This window comes from Podarcis cretensis (assembly GCF_951804945.1).
Source record: "Podarcis cretensis genome assembly, chromosome: 14".
Lineage (NCBI taxonomy): Eukaryota > Metazoa > Chordata > Lepidosauria > Squamata > Lacertidae > Podarcis > Podarcis cretensis.
This window is the reverse complement of record NC_137183.1, coordinates 55,736,222-55,758,156: the sequence shown is the minus strand read 5'-3', so window position 1 is coordinate 55,758,156 and position 21,935 is coordinate 55,736,222. Positions and strand designations below refer to the sequence as shown.

At 55.8% G+C, this 21,935-nt stretch overlaps 2 protein-coding genes across 4 annotated transcripts in view; one reads left to right on the top strand and one right to left on the bottom strand.

Moving 5' to 3' along the window:
* Positions 1–6,266, top strand: part of CREBBP (CREB binding lysine acetyltransferase) — a 61,978-nt gene extending 55,712 nt beyond the window's left edge. For all 3 annotated transcript variants that reach the window (XM_079952944.1, XM_079952943.1, XM_079952945.1), the window contains 5 exons: positions 890–1,055; positions 1,679–1,846; positions 2,343–2,504; positions 2,661–2,942; positions 3,870–6,266. In XM_079952944.1, the coding sequence (XP_079809070.1) occupies positions 890–1,055; positions 1,679–1,846; positions 2,343–2,504; positions 2,661–2,942; positions 3,870–6,101 (3,010 nt within the window). In that variant the 3' untranslated portion in view covers positions 6,102–6,266. The remainder of the gene's footprint in view (positions 1–889; positions 1,056–1,678; positions 1,847–2,342; positions 2,505–2,660; positions 2,943–3,869) is intronic.
* Positions 6,267–6,322: 56 nt separating this feature from the next.
* On the bottom strand, positions 6,323–21,676 carry SLX4 (SLX4 structure-specific endonuclease subunit; the record flags this gene model as incomplete). The annotated part of the gene is made up of 14 exons (XM_079952946.1): positions 6,323–10,142; positions 10,964–11,419; positions 11,521–11,626; positions 11,840–13,347; positions 13,484–13,653; positions 14,165–14,311; positions 14,610–14,698; positions 14,857–15,073; positions 16,995–17,293; positions 17,923–18,128; positions 19,907–20,128; positions 20,564–20,705; positions 21,015–21,242; positions 21,406–21,676. 14 exons carry the CDS (start codon positions 21,674–21,676, stop codon positions 9,821–9,823), a joined length of 4,383 nt encoding a protein of 1,460 aa, XP_079809072.1. The 3' UTR covers positions 6,323–9,820.
* Positions 21,677–21,935: the final 259 nt, after the last annotated feature.

Sequence of the window (21,935 nt, the reverse complement as noted above, 5' to 3'; positions counted from 1 at the left end):
TTCTCAGTGATGGCTCCAACCTGGTGGAATGCTCTGTCCCATGAGACTAGGGCCCTGCAGGATTGAACTTCCTTCCGCAGGGCCTGTAAGACAGAGCTATTCCGCCTGGCTTTCAATTTGAACTTAGCCTGATCTTTTATTCCCCTTCCTTCCCTCCCCCTCCCCTTTTTATGAAGATTACCCGCTCTGGGATCCCACAGCTAATTCTCCCCTGGTCTCCTCACCGGCCCAAATCGGACTAATTTAGCCAGCTAGCCCTGGTGATCATCTAATGTTTATTGGATGGATTTCCCCCCTAAATTGATTCTTGAATTCTGAATTTATTGTTATTCACGTTTTATACTGTATTTTATGCTGTTTTCTGTTGCATCAATTAAGTGTATTAAATTTGTTGTTAGCCGCCCTGAGCCCGGTTTTTTGAACTGGGAAGGGCGGGGTATAAATACAAAAATATTATTGTTATTATGAAGGCTTTTCAGTAAAAAAAAAGTGTGTTGTCTGGTGCTCTGGCCACAAGGTCCCATGCACTAGTTCTGGAAACATTGCTGGTCTGCTTCAACTCTGAGCCACAGCAGAAACAGCTGCAGAAGCGGCCAGATGTTGAAGCTCCCCCAGGTTGTGGTGGCTGGTGGTGGAGGCTGATGCAGGGGACACTGGGAGAGGGAAGGCTGGGGGCAAATGCGCTTTCCAAGCCTCCCTCTGGTCCTTGGATGTTCCCGTTTGTGGTCGGTAATACCTTCAGGTGTGGGCCCAAGGCATCCCTGGGCAGTAAGTCTCAGAAAGCACAGCCTTGTGACACTGGCCTGCAACTGAGCAGTTTCCCAGCAGAGGCCATCCTGAGATCCTGGGTGGGACAGTCCTTACTGGGATTCTTTTGTGCGGCATCCAGGTACGTGACGGGCCACATCTGGGCCTGCCCCCCAAGTGAGGGGGATGATTACATCTTCCACTGCCACCCTCCTGACCAGAAAATCCCCAAGCCCAAGCGCCTGCAGGAATGGTACAAGAAGATGCTGGACAAGGCCTTTGCGGAGAGGATCATTCATGACTACAAGGTAAGGGGGAAGGGGGGCTGGTTGCTGGTGCAGCTGGGAGACAGGCTGGCCAGGCCTCTCTGAGATTAAGGGTCAGCTCCTTCAGGCTAAGAAGGGGGTTGTTGTTTTTAAGCATCCATATTAGAAATTTAAAAAAACAGCTAATTTGGCATTTTAGTATTTTAGGGAATTCCCTGTTTAGGGAATTTTTAAATGTTTGATCATGCTTTTAAAATTTTGTTGGGAGCCGCCCAGAGTGGGGCTGGGGAAACCCACCCAGATGGGCAGGGTATAAATAAATCACCATCATCTGTTTATTAATATTTTAATTGAAAAGGAGTATTTATTTTATGACCTTCAGCACAGTGGCATGTATTTTTTTCACAAATGCCTGGTGTGCAATAGGCTTTGGCTGCAATCCTAAACCCATCTGCTGGGGAATAAGGCCCATTTAGCAGAGCAGACATTCAAAAGATAGTGAACAAGCTGAAATGAGACATAGGAAAGAAAGTACTAGGAACAAGTACTAGGAACCAGATTGTGCTAAAGGAGCTTGCCCTGTAGGATCCTGGGCCTCTGCTGCATCTGCTGGGGGTGTCATCCTGTCCGCCATCGTAACTAAGCCTCTCGGGGTGTTTTTGCAGGACATCTTCAAGCAAGCGACAGAGGACCGGCTGACAAGTGCCAAGGAACTGCCTTACTTTGAGGGTGACTTTTGGCCCAACGTGCTGGAAGAGAGCATTAAGGAGCTGGAACAAGAGGAGGAGGAGAGGAAGAAGGAGGAAAGCACGGCAGCCTGCGAAACAACGGAGGTGACTGGAGTCCCGAGCGCTGAGGGAGGCTGGGAGGTTTCTGCTGGTCTGCATTGAAATCAGGCCGCCTTGGCTCCTTGGGGCGGGCAGAAATTCCGTGAGTGAGAATGATAACAGGCACATGTCATTCTTCCAGCTCCAGAGCTGATCAGAGAATCCAGGGCAAGTTCTAGACTGAGGCAGCCCTTCCCTGGGAGCAGCCAATGGGGTGTGCGGGGGCGGGACATCCTGAAGCCTGAACAAATCAGACAAAAAGGGTGATTAAGAAATTCTTTGTACCTGGCTTTCCAGGATGTGAGTTCCTCCTAAAATTTGATTAAATGGGAAATGGCATTCTTCAGGCAGTTACTCCTGCCCCCGCCCCTATTCATTCAGATCTCTGTCCCTCTTGATTGCACACCCTCCTGTTTCTCTATGAGCGTGAGATGCGCTGTGTCGTTCTCCCTCCTCCCCACGCGGGAGGAGCTGCTGAGCCCTTTCTGTGTCCGCCTTGCAGGGGAGTCAGGGGGACAGCAAGAACGCCAAGAAGAAGAACAACAAGAAGACCAACAAGAACAAGAGCAGCATCAGCAGAGCCAACAAGAAGAAGCCCACCCTGCCCAGCGTCTCCAATGACCTCTCCCAGAAGCTGTATGCCACCATGGAGAAGCATAAGGAGGTACCTGCAGACACCCTTCCCTCCCTCCCTCTGCACTGGCTTTGGGCATCCATGGGAAGGCAGGCGGGGGGCTGCGAGGGGCAGGGAGCCCCTTCCCCAGGCCCCGCCTTGGAGGTGTCTTGAGGCTCACCTGTCCCTTGGCCTGCGCACCTGCAGGTCTTTTTTGTCATCCACCTGCATGCCGGGCCCGTCGTCAACACCTTGCCCCCCATCGTGGATCCGGACCCGATGCTCAGCTGTGACCTGATGGACGGCCGGGATGCCTTCCTCACCTTGGCCAGAGACAAGCACTGGGAGTTCTCTTCGCTGCGCCGCTCCAAGTGGTCCACGCTCTGCATGCTGGTGGAGCTGCACACGCAGGGCCAGGACCGCTTCGTCTACACCTGCAACGAGTGCAAGCACCATGTGGAGACCAGGTGGCACTGCACAGTCTGCGAGGTGAGCGTCTGCCGGCTGCTGGGGGGCACCTGCTGGCCAGAGGGCTCCGGGCTCCAGGGATGGCATCACATCCTTGCTTGGGGAACGCAGTTGAGGGCATGGACAGGAAGTGTGCTGTGGAGAGACTCTTCTGCAAGGCCAGGCAGCCTCTTTCTCCCAGTCAAGTAAGAAGGGGGCAGAGGCTTCCCAGAGAGCCTCTGGACGTTTTCATTCCTGTTTTCTCAGTAGCATTGCTTCGTATGAAGCACTTTGATCCTTTCTTCTCTCCTGCCCCTTGGGGCATCTCCCTCAGGCCAGACAGCCTTCTGCATTGCGGAGAGGCTCATGGGCCTTCGTTTCCCCTTCCAGTGTCCTTGGCAATTAACTGGGTGGCTCCTATGACCAGGACAGACAACCTGCTTTCTCAAGTAGCATGTGTGGAATGCTCTCTGTTTCAGGGGGACAGATTTTGTTTTCATGTTTTAAAACTGACCACAAGCAACTACATGTCACAGTTGTATTTGGCTCTGAAGTCCACAAAGTTGGCTCCCTTGGGAAGTTGTGGACTCTCCTTCCTGGGAGGTTTTTAAGCAGAGCTTGGATGGCATCAGGGGGTCCTCCGGCAATGGCCCTGAGGGTCCCCTCCAGCTCTACAACGCTAGGATTCTATGAAGCGGCATAATTCCATGATATAAATGTGCCTCCTTGTCTAAAGGATGTGCATCTGGGTTGCTTTCAGTTGCAGGGCTGACTTTGGAAGTCTCTTGGGTGGTTGGGATGCGTGTCAACATGGCTACGAGGCCAAGCCGGGAGTGTAGCCCAGCCTCAGACACCACATTTGTGACGGACGGGGTTTGAGGACCCCCAGGTCCCCTCTGGGGCCTGGTCTCCCTCGTGTGTGTGCCCTGTTTGAGCTCTGACTTTTGCCTCCCTCTCCTCCGCTTCCAGGATTACGACCTCTGCATCAACTGCTACAACACCAAGAGCCACGAGCACAAGATGGTCAAGTGGGGCCTGGGCCTGGACGACGACAGCAACAGCCAGGGGGAGCAGCAGTCCAAGAGCCCCCAGGAGTCTCGCCGCCTCAGCATCCAGCGCTGCATCCAGTCCCTGGTCCACGCCTGCCAGTGCCGCAACGCCAACTGCTCGCTGCCGTCCTGCCAGAAGATGAAGCGGGTGGTGCAGCACACCAAGGGCTGCAAGCGCAAGACCAACGGCGGCTGCCCCGTCTGCAAGCAGCTGATTGCCCTGTGCTGCTACCACGCCAAGCACTGCCAAGAGAACAAGTGCCCCGTGCCCTTCTGCATCAACATCAAACACAAGCTCCGCCAGCAGCAGATCCAGCACCGGCTGCAGCAGGCGCAGCTCATCCGCCGCAGGATGGCCACCATGACCACCCGCAATGTGCCTCAGCAAAGTTTGCCTTCTCCTACCTCAGCCACGCCGGGGACCCCCACGCAGCAGCCAAGCACCCCGCAGACGCCCCAGCCTCCGCCCCAGCCCTCGCCCGTCAACATGTCGCCAGCCGGCTTCCCTCCCGGGGCAAGGACTCAGCCTCCGCCCCCCATCTCCACTGGCAAGGCTGCTCCCCAGGCCCAGGCCCCCCCACCGCCCGCCCAGCCACCCCCCGGAGCCGTGGAAGCGGCACGGCAGATCGAGATCGAGGCGGCCCAGCAGCAGCAGCAGCAACAGCAGCTCTACCGGGTGAGCAGCAACGGCTTGCCTCCTGCCCGCACAGGAATGGGGAGCCCGGCTGTGGGCGCCGTGAACCCCCTGCAGGCGGCTGGCATGAGCGTGCCCCGGCCCAGCTCTGTGAGCGGCCCCCTCATGCCCAGCATGCCAGCCGGGCAGTGGCAGGCGGCCCCCCTGGCCCCGCAGCAGCCCCTGCAGCCCGGCATGCCCCGGCCATCCCTGCCCCTCGCCACGCCACAGGCAGGGCCCGGCCCCCGCATGCCGGGCGTCCAGCAGCCCCCTCGCAGCATCCCCCCCAACGCCGCTCTGCAGGAGCTGCTGCGGACTCTGAAGTCTCCCAGCTCCCCGCAGCAGCAGCAGCAGGTGCTCAACATCCTCAAGTCCAACCCGCAGCTCATGGCGGCTTTCATCAAGCAGAGAACAGCCAAGTACGTAGCAAACCAGCCTGGCATTCAGCCCCAGCCCCAGCCGGCACTGCAGCAGCAGCAGCAGCCGCCCCCACTGCCCCCACCCCCGCCGGCAGGCCTGCACCCTCAGACCGGCTTGCAGAACCTGAGCGCCCTGCAGGCAGGCGTCCAGCGGCCAGGCGTCCCACTGCAGCAGCCGGGAATGGGGGGCTTGAGCCCCCAGGGCCAGCCCATCAGCATCATGAACCCGGCCCACGGCGCTGGCATGGCCAGCATGAGCCCGCAGTACCGGGAGATGATCCGCAGGCAGTTGCTGCAGCAGCAGCAGCAACAACAGCAGCAGCAGCAAGGAGGGGCTGGGCTGGCTGCGCACGGCCAGTTCCCGCAGCCGCAGGGCCCGGGCGGAGGCTACTCACAAGCCATGCAGCAGCAGCGGATGCAGCAGCAGCAGCAGCAGCAGCAGCACCTCTCCATCCAGGCGGGGGGCCTGGGCCAAATGGCCCCGATGGGGCAGCTGAACCAAATGGGGGGGCAGCCCGGCCTTGGCAGCGCCGAGGGCAGCACCAACATCCAGCAGGCCCTGCAGCAGCGGATCCTCCAGCAGCAGCAGCAGATGAAGCAGCAGATGGGCTCCCCGGGGCAGCCCAACCCCATGAGCCCCCAGCAGCAGCAGCAGCAGCAGCAGCACCTGCTCTCAGGACAGACGCAGCCGGCCCCCCACCTCCCTGGGCAGCAGCAGCAGCAGCTCAGCACCTCCCTCAGCAGCCAGGTGCGGTCGCCCGCCCCGGTCCAGTCCCCGCGGCCCCAGTCGCAGCCGCCACATTCCAGCCCGTCCCCCCGGATCCAGCCCTCGCCGCACCACGCCTCCCCGCAGACTGGCTCCCCGCACCCGGGGCTGGGGGCCGTGGCGGCCCTGGCCGGCCCCCTGGACCAGCAGGGGCACCTGGGCACCCCCGAGCAGCAGAGCGCCATGCTGCCCCAGCTCAACCCGCCCAACAGGAACGTGCTGCCCAACGAGCTGTCCCTGGTGGGCGACACTACAGGGGGGGACACGCTGGAGAAGTTTGTGGAGGGCTTGTAGCGGCCGTCCTCCCAGGCCTGGACCTTCTGCTCCCGAAACACGGACCTCTCCGCGCTCGAGGGCAACCGGGATGGGGCTGGTCTGTCCTGGACCCACCGGAGGATGAATTGCTGTTAAAAACACAAACAAAGAATATATAAATATATATATTTTTTGTTAAAGCCAGCCAGGTGTGGTTAAAATATCTGGTCTCTTTGTTGTTCTTGTTGTGGGGGGGGGGGTGTTTGTTTTTTTAGTTGTTAACTGTTTGTTGACTTTGCTTTTTTAAAGGGGGAGAACAAGTCCATTATAGTCATATTTTTATTTGTACTTTCAAGACTAAGCATTTGTGTTTTAACAGAGAAGAACAATAATCTTCAGAAATGGATTCCTCAAATAATGCCACATTCTAATGTATCCTGCTCACTTTCTGGCATTTGGCAGAAAGGGTTTTTTAAAATTCTATACTGAACTCTGCAGGTATTTGAAGTATTATCGCCCCTGGAAAAGATGAGAACGGACTCTCGTGCTCGCACACACACAGACATACCTGTGTTGCAATGTAGAAATCGTTGCTTTGTTTCTCGGATAAAAACTGGTTTTAGATTTACAAAGAAATGAAATAAAATAGGGATGATCACTTCTTAGGCCATGCTAATTTTAATACAGAAGAAGCATATTCTTTTCTTTAATTCATCGATGTGAAACTTGAAATGAGGAAAAGCAATTATAGTGTAAATCATGCAAGTTCTAGAATTACTATAAATATGAAAAATGCAAGAAGATTCAATCACTGTATAGAATGGGAGGGGGGGAACAAAACTCATTTCTTACTTCTATAGCATATTGTTAAATAAACTGCAACAGACAAAAGGGTGGTCCTTCTTGAATTCATGTACATGCTATTAACTTAGTGTTTGGATTTTTTGTTATGAAAAATGCTGTTTTCAACATTGTATTTGGACTATGCATGTCTTTTTCCATTGTATATAAAGTATTGCTTAAAAGTGATATAAATTACTGAAGTTTTTAACATGTATTCTGTTCTTCAAAACCCATGTAAGAATGTTTAAGGTTTTTATTTATTTATATATATATTTTGGATCATGTTCTTTGTAAGACATGGCTAATTATTCACTCATCACATAGACCCAGCCAGCGGTACCTTGCAGACAGCATATCTGGTCTACAGAGCCCATCTGTGTGTGCCTATGAAAGGGATAGGGACGGGCAGCCATAGGTTTCACAGTGGTTTAGTATTTGGAGATGTTCATTCGTAAGTGTTAAGTGGAATAAAAAAATTATCTTTGCTTTTTCTAAAAATCAAAAACATTAATTTTGACAGAGACCACCAATTGGGAGTTAAACATCAATTTTAGGATCCAGGAAATTAACCCAATACAAATTCCTGATTTGAAATCGAGGGCAAAATTCAGGGCTTTCTGTGCAGTAACTGATGCAAGCAGCCCTCTTCCGTCTCCTCTTCGATGATGTTGGACAAGCCAGTATCACTTGGGAGGCTTCTGCTGCGAGCCTCTTGCCTCATCTGTAGAATCCAAATGTTTTGGCCAGGAAATGGTTAAAAACAAGTTGCCTTTTTCATGTGTTGAACATCTGACTTGCTTGGTTTTGAAGGTGAAATACGTGCTTCCTTCTATCTTTGTGTTGGAATAGGAACCCAAACACACAAGTCTTTCCCAATGCTAACTGCAGTCGTGTCGTCTCTGATTTTCTAAACTGGACATCTGCACACCAGACAGCTGGCGCTTTGGGTTCCTCTCCCTTGTAACAATCTTCTTCAGCAAGCAAGATGTCCAGTCTGAGCTGTGGTCGGTGGGTACAACCCAAGACATGTTTAAAAGGATGGAAAGCCCTAATGCTGTGTCATATTGTATACGTAAAAAGAAAAGCAAAAACCTATATTTGTGATCAAAAAGGAAGAAACTTGAAATGTGCTGGTGTTTCTAATAAAGCTGGTAAAAAATGCTTACAGGGTGGTTCCAAGTGGCTCAGTGCCCTATTGGGCCAAGTGGAAATTTGCAGGCAACTCCCTCTTCCGACAGCTATTTCTGCCCGGCTTCTGATGTTGAAGCGGAAAAGATAGAAAGCAGCAGCCACCTATTGCATGCAAGCTACCATTTTCCTCTAAGTAGCACATCTCCAGCCTTTGTAGATGGAAGCAGCCAAAGGATGGACCATCACACAGTTTTAGTCCTATGGAGTTTTTAGTTACTTTTTGGGGTTGCGGCTACAGACACCCAAGCGCATTTGATGCGAGTCAGACCTCTTGCATGCATCAGGGCATGTTTCTGCCTAAAAAGGTTTGCAGTGCTAGTGTGAAAAAGAAAGGGTAGATTCCTCATCAACTCCCGTGCCCCCCCCCAAAAAAAACCTCATACTTACTGGTTAAAAGGCTGCTTGTGTGTTCTATATAGAATCCCTGCTAGAGCTAGTTAAAAGTCCAAGAACCAGTGACAAATTGCAGTGCTCTTGGCTAGAGGGACGTCACAGCTTTACAATAAACTTGCACTGAATGCTAGTCCTGTGAAGGGCATCTTAGACAGCCCACCGAAGTTCTTAAGGACAAGTGGTTCTTGGAAGAGGCAGCCAGTTTTATGCTAGAAAGAGTACAAGGCCAAAATGGCAATCCATTCGATTCTGAGCTTCCCGCACACTTCTCTTTGAGAGATGCCTGTGCAGGCAAAAGGGCCTGTTGCAGAAGCACAGCCACTGGGAACAACGGCATGTGCATCATTTAAAAACAAATCCAGGCTCCAGTACAGACTAAATGGCAGGAACAATATAAAGCCTCTCTCCTGCTCTAGAGTAAGCTTAAGACCGCCAACCCGTTTTTGTGCACAGTACAAACACTTCCTCAACTCTATCCTTATAGAGTCAAACCTTGGTTCTCAAACGGCTCCGTTATCAAATGTTTCGGCTCCTGAACGCTGAAAACCCGGAAGTAAATGCTCCCATTTTCAAACGTTTTTCAGAACCCAAACGTCTGACGCGGCTTCCGTTTTGAGTTTCCCTATTGAATTGAGGCTTCCACTTTCAGTTTTTGAATGTTTCAGAAGTCTTTTGGAACAGATTATGTTCGAAACCTGAGGTTCTACTGTAGATGAGCAGCTAGAAATGCAAGCCCCGATTCTCCCCCCTTGGGACTAGCCCCTAGCACCAGACCACCTTCCAAAAGATGTGGGTTGCACAGCACTTGCTGGAGCTGACAGCAGTTGTCCAGACGACGCAGAAAGCAGCAAGTTGGGGGCAGCCTGAGGAAACCTCTCGCTGTTCATCCCAATCGCTTTTAGTGAAACATTTTTATTACACAGGCATGTTACACCCACATGTTTAATGGTTGGCATAGATCAACGGGTACAGAGGGATGCTCAAGGTGAGCCACATCTAACAACCCATAATCTTGGCCAGCGAACACAGCTGCACCTGCAATGAGGAGGCCCTGAAGCAACTGCAGTGTGTTTCAGCGTCTCTCTTTGCTCCCCCTCAAGCCGCTCCAGGGACCTGCTCTGTACAGATTTGAACTGACGGCCACCAAAGAAGCTGTTTTCCCCCATGGAGGAACACAGTTCAGTCCGAGTGCATCATCTAAGCGGAGGCTTAGTCATGTCTTTGCCACAGCTCTTCCAGTCAAAGAAAAATCACACACGCACGGAAGTGATAAGAGGCAGCTGAGTGGGCAAAGCACCGGCGGTTCCACCATCAAGGCCCATAGAAACTCCTCAGAACCGCCGTCTCCGCTTTTTGGAGTGCCGTTGCTTCTCCCTCCGGGCTTCTGCAGTCGTGAAGGTAATGCAGTGTGCGTCGAGGAAGTCCATCAGCTTGCCCATCGCAATCTTGACACCGCTTTCCTTCAGTTCTGCCTGCAGCCCAGCTAACTCAATGGGCTGGTACAGGAGGATTTGGCGGCAAAGAGCTGGCTTGGAGGTGAGGTGGCGCCGCAAGGCTTCTACTTTGTGTGCCTCGCGGGCTGCAGCCTGAGAAGCCGGGATGTACTCCTCCTCTTCCTCCTCGACCAGCGAGCCAAACTCCATTGAAGAAGAGCTGAGAGAGAGAGAGAGAGAGAGGGTCAAAAGCTCTTCCCTTCACTGGCCCTTTGCGAGGAGTCAGGGACACACCACTGCTCTGGCCAGAGGATCAGGCGCCACACAAGGAGAAAACATAGGAGGCAGATTGTGGGCAAACAAAACAAAACAATAACATTACCAGTAAAACATTCAATAAACTAAAACCAAATTTAAACACACGCCCCTATTCTGCGTGTCCAGACAGGCTCATCTAAAGGGGAACGGTTTTAGCAGGTTCCAAAAAGAGGACCGTGAAGGCTCTTGCCTTGTGTCAGTGGCAGGGAGTTCCAAAGTGTAGGTGGCACCACGCTAAAGGATTAGAGTTCTTAAGAAGACAGAACAAGATGCAAGGGACTGAAGGTGTTCTGCCCTGCCCTTCCCAAACCCTGTTGCAGCAAAAGTAGCGGCCTGCCTGGGCACCATTGAAAAACCACTCCAGCCTGGCTCTGGGCACACAAATCCGCTTCCTAAGTCTCTCTGTTCTCGCTGTGTTTCTAAAGACGCCCTGATTCCACCTGGGACAGCGATGTTAGACAGGCAGTGGGCCAAGGCTGCTATGAAAACTCAAGAGAGGGCAGAAGAGCAGAGGGATGGGGGGGGCTGGTTTCAGCTCCTGAGCAAATTCCCACTGAGCAGATTATGTGGAGACAGAGAGACAGGACCCAGTTTCAAGGGGTGAGAAAGGCTGGGTTTGGGTTTTGGCAGCCTGGCCATTGTCGGGGCAGCTGCGTTCAGTGGCCTTTTCTGGCCAGAGGGAAATGGCAGGAAGGAGCATGCCACCCCCAGCCAGCCCCCTACCTCTGGGATGCTACAGACACATCACTGCCAGTCCCTGAAGACGCAGTCGATTCCTGGGAGGCCGTGGGCGCCGAGTCCTTGGTGCTTCCTCCAGGGGGAAATCCTGTTGGAAGCGAGACTGTCCCCTGAAGCCGCCCTGAAGCGGGGGGCTCAAACACCTGCCCAAGCCCCTCACGGCCTCCGCCAGAAGGATCCCTGAAGCCGCCGACAGCCCGGCTTCCCCCAGCGCCCTGGCAAGGCTCAGCAGATCCAGGCAGCCGCTTGCCAACGGGCCTGGAGGCGCCAGCCAGCCTCGATTTCCTCGGGACCGGCTGGGCTGGGCTGTGGGGCAAGGCCATCTGGGAGGCCACAGCTGCCTGTTCCTGGGGGTTGGCTCTGGCCCCGTGGTGAGTGTACTGAAATATCTCCTTCAGCTTCAAGATCATCTTCCGCTTTGGGAGAGCACGGACTCCAAACCTGAGAAGAAACAAGAGACAAGCGGTCACAGGGGCAAATGCTGCAACCTTCCTCTCCCTGCCGGAGGAGCCTGCCCGCCCCGCCCCCCCGACAGCACCCACCTGTGCAGCTCCTTCTTCAGCTTTGGGGTCTCCATGATGGAGTAAGATGGCATCGGGGTGGGCGGAGCTGCCCTCGGCGTCTCGCTCCCGGCCTCAGAGGCAAGATCTGGAAAAGAGCAAGGTGGGCGCAGCCCTCAGGAGGTCTAGCTGGGCTGCCCAGCGAGGGGAAGGTGACCAGCAGGGCCAAAGGGGCTTTGCCAGGGGGTGGCGGACTGGGCAGCAAGTGGCCAGAGAGCCAATGCCACACAGCACAAGCCCAGAGCCCCATGCCAAGTGCTCCCCACCCTCTGCTCCCCCCGGGCCCAGAACGGCCACTTACCAGGCGTTCTCTGAGTCAGAGGAATAACCTCGCTGCTATCGGAGTCTTCTCCTGTCGAAGCACCCCTCTCTCCGAAGTGGGGGGCAGCTGCTCCCCCAGCCGTGGGACTTCTAGCTGGCGGAGTCCCCAGTGGGGTTGGGGCATTTGCTGTCAGAAAAAGAAGGCTGTCCCCTTCCTCCGAGCGACACAGGGAGTCCTCCCCAGGCACAAGGGGGCTGCTCTGGGGCCAAGGGGCTGCTGAATCGAGCTCCTCTTTGCTGACGCCCACGACCACCACGGGGCTGCTGGCAGGCTTCTTCCGGACAGGCGGGGGTCCCAGCAGAGGCAGCCTGGTAGCGGAGCTGCAGGTGGGTGGGCTCTCTCCAGCCCCTTTAGACCCCTGCTCCTCAGTCCTGGGGGCCAAGGTGAAGCTGCACCCTCCCAGCAGAGGAGTGTCTGGCACTCTCCAACTGGAGGCCTCTTCCCAGCTCTCTTCTCCATTGCTGGCCAGCCTCAGAAGCAGAGGACTTCCTCCACCAGCGTCCCAAAGCTCCCCAGGACCCACCTCATGGGCAGGTGGCAGGGATGGCCTCTGCCCACTGGAAACATCTGCCCCCCCTTGGCTCGACTGACACTGCAAGGCCCCTGTGCGTGGCTCAGAGAGGGCCGCTCCGGCAAGCTCTGCCTCTTCATCAGAATCCAAGAGCACAATGGGGCTGCCCTCCAAGGTCCCACAGCCGCCTGGGCTGCAGCCAGGACCTGGGGTCTTGTTCCGCGCAGGCCGCTCCAACTCGCAGTTCGGAGGGGCAGAGAACAGGCCCCGAGTGCTCAGAGAGAGGAGTGCCAAGGGGCTGGTGGGTGATGCCGGCCTCCGTTTGGGAGAGGAGGATCCCAGGGGCAAGAGGTCCCTCGGTGGCCCCTGGAGGAGGCCGGGAAATCCCTGAGATGCAGGGCCTGGGCTGGCTGCACTGCCCCTCTGCTCCTTGGCACAACGGCTCTGCTGGGAGAGCCCAGAGCGGTCACCCTGGGTGGCAGGAAACAGGACTGCCGAGTGCTCGTGCTGCTCTGAATTCTCCTCCTCCTCCTCCGTCTGGGACACTCTTCTGGAGGCAGCTCTGAGGGGGGCCCCTGGGCCACTGGCAGCAGCAGCAGCTGGCAACTGGGACTGTTCTGGGCAGAGGCTTCCTGTCCACTCTGCCGTGGCTGCCCTGCCCTCTGCAGACTCCCGTGGCACCTTCCTGGGATCGGCGGCTCCCTTGCGGACGGCGAGCCCATCATGGGCAGCTCTGCGCTGGGTGGCAGCAAACTCGTAGATCTGCTCCAGCTCCTGCTCACCCACTTCCTCGCTGTCGGCTTCCTCCAGCTGTCCGCCCTGCAGGAAGGCTTCTTCCTCTTCCTCCAGCCACATGGACTTCAGGAGCCCCTCAAAGGTCTCGGCTCTGTCCTCTCCTGCCTCCTCTTCAGCTCCAGGAGCCCCCAGGCCAGGCTGGCAGCCACGGCAGATGCCAGCCAGTTCCGTCACTCCAAACCTGAAACAAAAGACGTGCATGCAAATGCGCTTCCAAGAGAGGGGGGAAATGTCTCTATCAGGCGTCAAAGTGGAAGTCAGCCTGGGGGGGGGCAGGGGGCAGGGAGCAGGGCCCAATCCAGCAGCAGCCCACCAACCTCCTGGCCATAGCAGCCACTTCCGACAGCACATGGCGAGGGACGGAGACGTCGGCCGTGTAAAGGTAGCTCAGGAACACGCCCAGGGCCTCCTTCGACACATCGCTCAGCAGCACCCGGCGGGTCCCTGTGCCCCCTTCTTCAGCCACGAGGAAACCTTCGCAGCCAGCCTGGCAAGAGACGGAGGACTCTGGAGCAGCCAGCAGACAGGGGCACCTGCTTTGGGCATCATTCCCTCGTGCCAAAGTGCCCCTAAGCAGCCTGGCTTTCTCTTCCTCCTTGGACGACAGGCAAGCTCCAATCCCTCCCCCCCTCTCTTGCCCTTTTCGGCACCCGCTTCCCTTGGTCCTCCTTGCCTCCTCTCACCCCTCAGCCACATGCCCTCCTGCACAAGGAGCTCTTGCCTGCAACAGCACATGGCTGCTGGCTTCTCTGCGGAGCAGGCCCTCCTCTCCTGTGGCTCCTGCGTTGGAGCGGCAAGACCCAAAGGCTGCAGCGGATTCCATCGCCCTCTCCCAGGCAGGCAACACGGCTGGGCTTCCTCCTCAAATCTCAGCCAACATGAAGAGAAAATGGCAAGGGCAAAGTCTCGCTCCTTGTCTGATACCCACAGACCCAGAACCCAGGCCAGGAACAAGGAGACCCCTCGGGGTGATGTGCCCCCCAGCCGCTCGTCCTTACCATTTCCATCAGCTGTGGGCACCGTGCATAAAGCACAAACAGGTGCGCGTAGAGGAGCTCCCCAGTGTCCACCTGAAACTGGACGTCACTCAGGTGAGGGTTGTTCACCATCCCTCTGAAGGCATCAGCCAAGGAGCCCAGCGGGAGCTGAGAGAGAGAGAGAGAGAGAGAGAGAGAGAGAGAGAGAGAGAATGGCCGCACTGCACCTCCTGCTCCTGCTCCAGCTCCTTCCTGGAAAGCAGCAGGGGCCAAACAGACCTTGAGGAAGGACCACAGTGGGGCTCAAACCCCCCTCACCCCCCCCACATGCAGAGACACCCAGCTGTCCCCTGCACATCCACAAGGGGCTCAGGGGGGGCTTCCTCCCAGGGGGTTTCGGGATCCTCTGCTTCCCAGCTAACACAGTGCCCCCCCCTTCCAACCAAACATGGGGGTCTAACCTTACCATTTGAGGACAGCTCCTTTGGGGCAGCTGCTTCTCCAGTGGTTGGAGAAAACTGCTCTGCAGAACATCACCAGAAAGCCAACCTTGACCTGGAGCAAAGGGAGAAAAACACAGGTTCACAATAAGTAACCTGACGACCAGCTCTGGGTCCAGGCAGGTCTCTGCCCCCGTCCGCAGCCCAGACTCCTCTTTGCAGGCTCAGTTCTGTACCGGCCGGCCCCTTTTCCCCAAGGAAGGCCTTGCTCACCCGGCCCCTCCTGCTGCCACTGGGTGAGGGTGAGCCCTTCTCCCGCCAGCTCCACCAGGTCCTGCAGCGCCTCTGCATCGCCCGGTCGGCCAGGCAGCCTCTCCCTCGAATCTCCAGAGGCGCTTCCTGGGAGAAGCACAGCACCAGTCGGCCCCTGCTCCCTCTCGGCCGGTCCGATGGGCCCCGAGGATGGCAAAGCCACGCCCAGCACGGCTCCCTGGAAAGGAAGGTTTGGGGTGCAGACATGAGGTTTAGCCTCAACACACCAGACGCCAGCCCAAATGGCAACACCCACCATCTCTCAACCCATATATATATATATATATATATATATATATATAGTGGACGCTCAGGTTGCAAATGCGTTCAATGCGGGATGCACATTCACAACCCCCAGTGGCGCATCTGCGCACGCGCGGTTTGAGATTCAGTACTTCGGCGCAAGCGCAAAGCACAATTTAGTGCTTCTGCGCATGCGTGACCGCCAAAACCCAGAAGTAACCCGTTCCAGTACTTCCGGGTTTCAGAGGTCCATAAACCGAAAAAACACAACCTGAAGCGGCTGTAACCCCAGGTAGGACTGTATATATACATCTATAAAGGTACACAATTTTTATTAAATTTCCTGTTTTACAATTTAAAGTACTCATTTTTACATTCTTAAGATATCAATGACTTCCCTTCTTCTCTTTCCATGGTTCATTTTACATATCACAAATCCCTGCATATTTTACAGAAACTATACCATTCAGTATTTCATTATTACAACCATAACTTATATACTGTTGAATTTATCTGAATGCTGCCAGTGTTTTCAGCTGTACACAGTTATTTCCCATACATTCAATACATGTTGTCCAATCTCTTTAAACACATGTTCTTCTTGTTCTCTTATTCTATGTGTTGAGTCTGCAAGCTGTGCATATTCCACCAGTTTAAGTTGCTGTTCTCCTTTAGGTGGGACCTCGCTCCTTTTCCATTTCTGGACAGCATCTCTCAACCCTTGTCCAGTCTCCTAGGTGTCTGATCTCAGGCCGAGGAGCGGCGTCTTCCTATCTGCCTGTGGGCAGCCAGCCCCAGAGCACCCAGGGGAAGAGCGAGGCTGGCCCTGAACTGAGGGGGCCATCTCATGTCCAAAACACCCCACCCACCTCCCCTCCCCATTCTGCCTGGAAACTAGAGCCAGCAGAGGAGGGGGCTGGGTGTCACCTGCTTCTCCCCACCTCAGGGCAGAGCATCCTGGGCCCCCCCTCACGCCCCAGAGGCAGCAGCAGGAAGAGACTGGGAACCAGGAGAACAGTCAGAAGGAAAGAGAAACAGAATGAAACACTCCTGTTATACGGAAATCTCCTAATGGGTCCAAACTTCAATGTCTGAAACTCCTGCTAGAGGACAAGGATCTAGAGATTACGCTAAGGGTGGCCAAATTCTGTGCAACTGCCATAAAGCTTAGGGAACAAGCTGTATTACCAAAAGGTTTTAAACGATAATTTTAGGTTATATTTTAGTGACCAAGATTTAATATATATTTTTAACTGCCGCTATATCTGAATTGTCTCTGTTATACCCAATTGCGATTCAATGTATCCCTGTTATATTTTATGATTTTCCTGAAATTGTAAGTGACCCGGAACTGGTCTGTGACCATAATAATAAAATTCTATTCTATTCTAGAATTAAGCAAAGCTGGAGGCCCCGGCGAATGATAGACACAGATCAGAGCATGTTGAAGCCACCCGTGGCACTTTGGGGAAGCTCCTTGGCTGGGCCAGGGTGCCAGAACCCAGAAGTCCTGGGCTCCATTGCTCCCTGGCTAGACTGGGATCCTGTGACTCCCCCTCCCCTCCTCCTCTTGAAAGAGCTGCTGTGCACAAACGGCGCTGTTCCTGGGGGGGGGCGCGGGGGGGCTGGAGAGGCCCTTGCTCTGGGCTCTGCAGGAAGGGCAGCCCCAGGATCAACCGCCCAGAAGGAGATCCCGTTTCAAAAGGGCTCTCCAGGACTGGATCCTGAGCAGGCAGTCCCAGGAACGCCAATGTGCGGATGAGACCCCCTGCACCTTGCCAGCCTGATTACTGAGCACCTAATAAGCAGGCAGGAGCTGGAGCCCCCCCCCCCCCCGCCCCGACACAGACACCCACCTCCTCGGGCGTCTGCAACAAAACAGAGCGGGCGAAGTCCGTGGCCTGAAAGCTGCCCGGGGGACACAGTCCTGCCAAGGAGCTGGCTTCCCACAAAGAGCCGTGGGCCCCACCTGCTCCCCGGAACAGCTCAGCACCCATGAGGCGGCTGGGGGGGAGCTGGGGGGTGTTGGGGAACTCCTCCTCCGCTTCGGAGAGCAGCTGCGCCACACGGGCCTCCATCCGCCGGCGGGCCTCCTGGGGGTCCTGGGCCAGCAGCAGAGGCAGGGGCAGGCCCAGCTTCGCTCGGTTCTTCTTCTCTAGGAAGCAACACACAGGGAACGTGGCTGAGAGCCGCCAGCCTCCCCACAGAGGAAGCCCCTGCCTGCCCCACAGCAAATGCCGCCCAGGCCTCCCAAGGGCGAGGAGGAGAAGCAGGGAGAGGAAGCAGCCCCAGTGCAGCAGGGGCCACAGCCGTTCCCCACATCACCCTCTGGGAACAAGGGCATTTCGTCTGAGAAGCTTCTGTTGAAGGATCCTGGCAGGAGAGGGTCAGAGAGGCAGAAGAGACCCCAGGGGTCATCCAGACTAACCCCCCCCCCCAGTGAAGAAATCACAACCACAGACATAAATGCAGGAAATGGACATGCTAAAGATCTGGCCTGGGATGAAAGGCTCCCAAGAGCTGCAGAAGCCCACTCCCCCCCCCCCATCAGCTTCCTGGCACAGCAGGCCGAAAGCAGCCCATCTCAGCGCTGGGCTCTCCCTGGCGTCTCAACAGGATAAGATGCACCAAGGAAAAGGTTCTCAAGAGAGCTGCAGGATAAGCACATTTCCAGAGGACGTAGAAGGAACCCGTAAGTTGCCTTGAGCCCAGAAGCCAGAAGCAGCCACCAGAGACCTCCCCCGGGGGCCGGTCACCTTCTGCCAGGCCCTGCCTGGAGCTCACCTGCTTTTCGGGGCTTCCTGCTTTGCAAAGCAGTGTCCTGCCTGCTTCCAGCCAGCCGTTTGGTCTTCCCCTCCTCCTCCTCCAAGAGAGAGCGGGACATGGCCATGGCAACCAGCAGATCCTCCGTCGCTCCATCCACCTCAGCCACCGCCTTGCGCTTCTTCGGCAAGCGTTGTGCGGAAGAGGCACCTTTTCGCTTGGAGCCGCTGGACAGGGCAGGTGAGGTCAGTTAACCCAGCTCAGGGGCTGCAGTGGGCAACAGCTGCCCCCCCCCCCAATCTGAGTGGACCACCCTAAGCGTCCTGCAACACTCCTGTCTACGGACCAGGCTGCCTTTCAGAGGGGAGGTGCTCCTATCTCTGAAGACCAGGGCCGCTCCATCTCTCAGCCCAGATCTAGCACCTGAACCACCTCTTCTGATTCAAGCAGAGCTGGGCGGGTGCCAACCACCTACTGGCAAGATCTCACTCCTGACAATGACAGCTCCCAGCTGCTTCAGGCAGACATGAAATAGGGCAAGGAACAAGAGGGCAGCAGGAGGCCACAGGAACTGCCCTCCCCAAGAAGCACTTTCAAAAAATGGTTCTGGATGCAGCGGCAAAACCGCTGGCCTACGATGTCCCCAGTGCCCCCCTCCCCGGGCTGCTCCAGAAGGACAGCAAGGTCCACAGCGCCAAAAGACCAAGGAAAAGGAGAAGAGGGGCCCTTCCAATGACAAGTGTGATGTCACCAGCCAGGGTGACCAAGCCTCTTCAGCACCACTGTAGACCAGTACGAAGTAAGCAGCACATAAGCGTTTTTAACATGTGATATTTTACTGTATTTTTGGTTTCTATGGAAGCCGCCCAGAGTGACTGGGGAGGCCCAGCCAGATGGGCGGGGTATAAATAATAAATTATTATGATTATTATTATAAGCGGCACACAAAACACTACCAAACCATTCTACGTTCTAAATCTTATATTAATACAGTGGTACCTCGGGTTACATAAGCTTCAGGTTACACACTCCGCTAACCCAGAAATAGTGCTTCAGGTTAAGAACTTTGCTTCAGGATGAGAACATAAATTGTGCTCTGGCGGCACGGCAGCAGCAGGAGGCCCCATTAGCAAAAGTGGTACCTCAGGTTAAGAACAGTTTCAGGTTAAGTATGGACCTCCGGAATGAATTACTACTAAGTATTTAACCTGAGGTACCACTGTAATCCAAAAATTGAGAGAAGAAGCTACAAGATCTACAACAAAAGCCACAAATAGAAAACTCATTCAAATTGTGTCCAAAAGGAAGATTCAGTCTTTAAAGTTCCTTTAGCCAGGCTCCTGTAGATATCAACAAAGATAAGTTTGATCAAACGAAGTGTCAGCGATGTTACACTCAAGGGTTAGATACAGGTAGCAAGGAAGATAAGTTTGATCAAACGAAGTGTCAGTGATGTTACGCACCAGAGTTAGAGAGGGTGCCGGCGTTTGTCACCTGTTTCGCCCATGAAGGGTCTCAGGCTTCTTCAGTTTTCTGTTTGTGCCTTTTGTAGGAGATCTTGTACCTTGTTCTCTCAATTTTTGGATTATTAATATAAGATTTAGAACATAGAATGGTTTGGTTTGTGTGCCGCTTATGTGCTGCTTGCTTCATACTGGTCTACAACAAGAATTGGCAGCCTAGGTTTATTTCTTCAGTACTTCAGCACCACTGAGCAATCCTGAAGGCAGGTCAGCGGTTTTCTCCAAATATGCTACCCTCTCAAGTCCCAAGAGGAGGAGGGTTGCTCAGAACTTGGGGGTCTTCTCAAGAAGGGGAATGGGCGCAGCACCCCCTCCTCCCCTCTGCCCAAGTGAGGCATTAATTGCCCCCCAGGCCCACCCCGTGAACCCCCCCCCAGCTCACTCAAGAGGCCAAGAGGAGGAAGAGCTTCACTGAGCAGGACTCCACATCCAAGGGAGCCTGGGCCCTGAAGGGCTCTTGCTGGAGGGGACTCTGGACTCACCTCAGGGCGGCTGGGGGGCCAAGGAGCAAGGTCCGCTGTTGCTGCTGCCGTACCGCCTGAAGGAGCAGCGTGGGCGGGACCTCCATCCTGGCAGCGCAGCGCTTCAGGTGGCTGCCCCGACTCCGGAGGGAGCTGAAGCCCTTTCCGCAGATGGGGCACTCGGGAACAACCGGGCCCCTGGCAGGGGGGGCAGAAAGGGGGCCCTCCAGGTCATCCAGGCACCTGGAGGAAAAGTAGAGTCTCTTCAGGCAGGAAGCCCTCAGAGGAGAAGAGGACTGCCCCCGCCCCAGCAGCTCAGCTGCCAAAGCAGCCTTTATTCATATTTGATTGAACTCTTTACAGTAGATTAAATAGAAAGGGGGGGGGGGGGGAATGAAAATGTAGTCCATTACAAAACATGTAATATATATGTCAACAGGCTTGTTTTTTCCTTCACATATATATCAGTTCATGAGTCACTATGGTTTTGATAAATGCTTTTCAGCCTTTCCCGAAGAAATGAAAACAAGGCATGGAGCCACCGCTGTTTAAGGTGAGGCCCAGGAGAAAATGCAACAGGTGAGGCAGGAGACACGGAGGCAGCCGCTCAAGAGCAACAGGGATCGCCTGTCCAGCTGCCCCCACCCCAGCCGTCTGCTCAAACCAAGGAGCCCCCACCTGTTGACATGCTGCTCCCTCCGGACAGAGTTCATGGCAGAGAGGTCCTTCTGGCAGATCTGGCAGAACAGCCAGCCGGCCTCCTCCAGGCTTCCCGGCTGCAGCTCCGGATGAGCAGCCCCATGGCATCCCCAGGACTGGGCTAGGGGGAAAGAAGAGAGTCAGCCCCAGGCCCCTGGCTCCCTCGGAGCAGCCTCACCCCCCCCCCGACACCCTCTGGGGCGCAGGAGGAAAGCATTTCCCAAGCCTCAGCTGTGACATCTGGACAGCGACCAGCTGTGGGACCCAGACCTTCAATCCAGCAAGCAGGCTTGGGCAAGATCCTGTTTTCCTTGGATGCCAACACTGGGTCTGAAGGATCTGCCCATTGCCAACACACACACACACACACACACACCCCAACACGTCACTCCTGAGCCGGGGCAGGACCCGGGGCAGGCCTGGCACTGACCCTCCTGGCCAGCGGGTGGCCTCCTGGCCTGCTCCTCCTCCTCCTCCTCCTCCTCCTCCTTCCTGGCGGAGGCGGCGGGCAGCACCAGGGGCTCCCGGGTCCCCGGCGCGGATCCCGGCTCCTCCTCCTCCTCCTCCGGCGGCTGCCCCGGCCAGGCGAGGCTGCATCTTCCTCCTCCGCCGCCTCCTCCTTCCTCTGCTGCTGCGTCTCCCGCTCCCGGAGGGGCTCCTGCGGGGGAAACCAGGCCGGCTCCACTTGCTGCTGCCAAGGGAGGAGGAGCTGCCCCCCCCTGTGTGCCCCCCCACAACTCCCAGAAACAGGCTGACACCCCCCCCCCGTTGCGCTTCTTGGTACGACCCGCCTGAGCGAAGCCAAAGGAAGCGGGTCATACCAGTGAGCGATGCGGGGGGGAGTCCGGACGCCCCTTCAGGGGCTCCTCCGCCCCCTTCTCCACCATGCTGGGTCTTCCCGGAGGCCTCCGCCTGGTCCCCGCGGGCAGGGGCAGGGGGAGGCGCCAGGCGGCGGCGGCGGCGACCCCCCTGGGGACCCCCCGCCAATTTGAGGCGCCCGCGGCGGGACGCCCGGAACTCGTCCTCCGAGTCGCCCATGGGCGGCGGAGTGCCTACCGCGCATGCGCCGCTCGCGGCCGGAGGACTCGCCATAGAGACGCAGAGGGGAGAGCGGCCGGGATGGGAAGCGGAAGCGCTTCCCCGCCCCCGGAAGGGGTTCCGGAGGTGCCGGGTGGGGCGGCGCGGAGCATGCCGGGAGCCGATGGGCGGATCTACCTCTGCGCCGGATGATGACGCCACCGAGCCGAGACGCTGAAGTTTTTGGACTACAACTCCCATCATCTTTAGCTAGTAAGACCAGTGGTCAAGGATGGTGGGAATTGTAGTCCGAAAACTGCTGGAGACCGAAGAT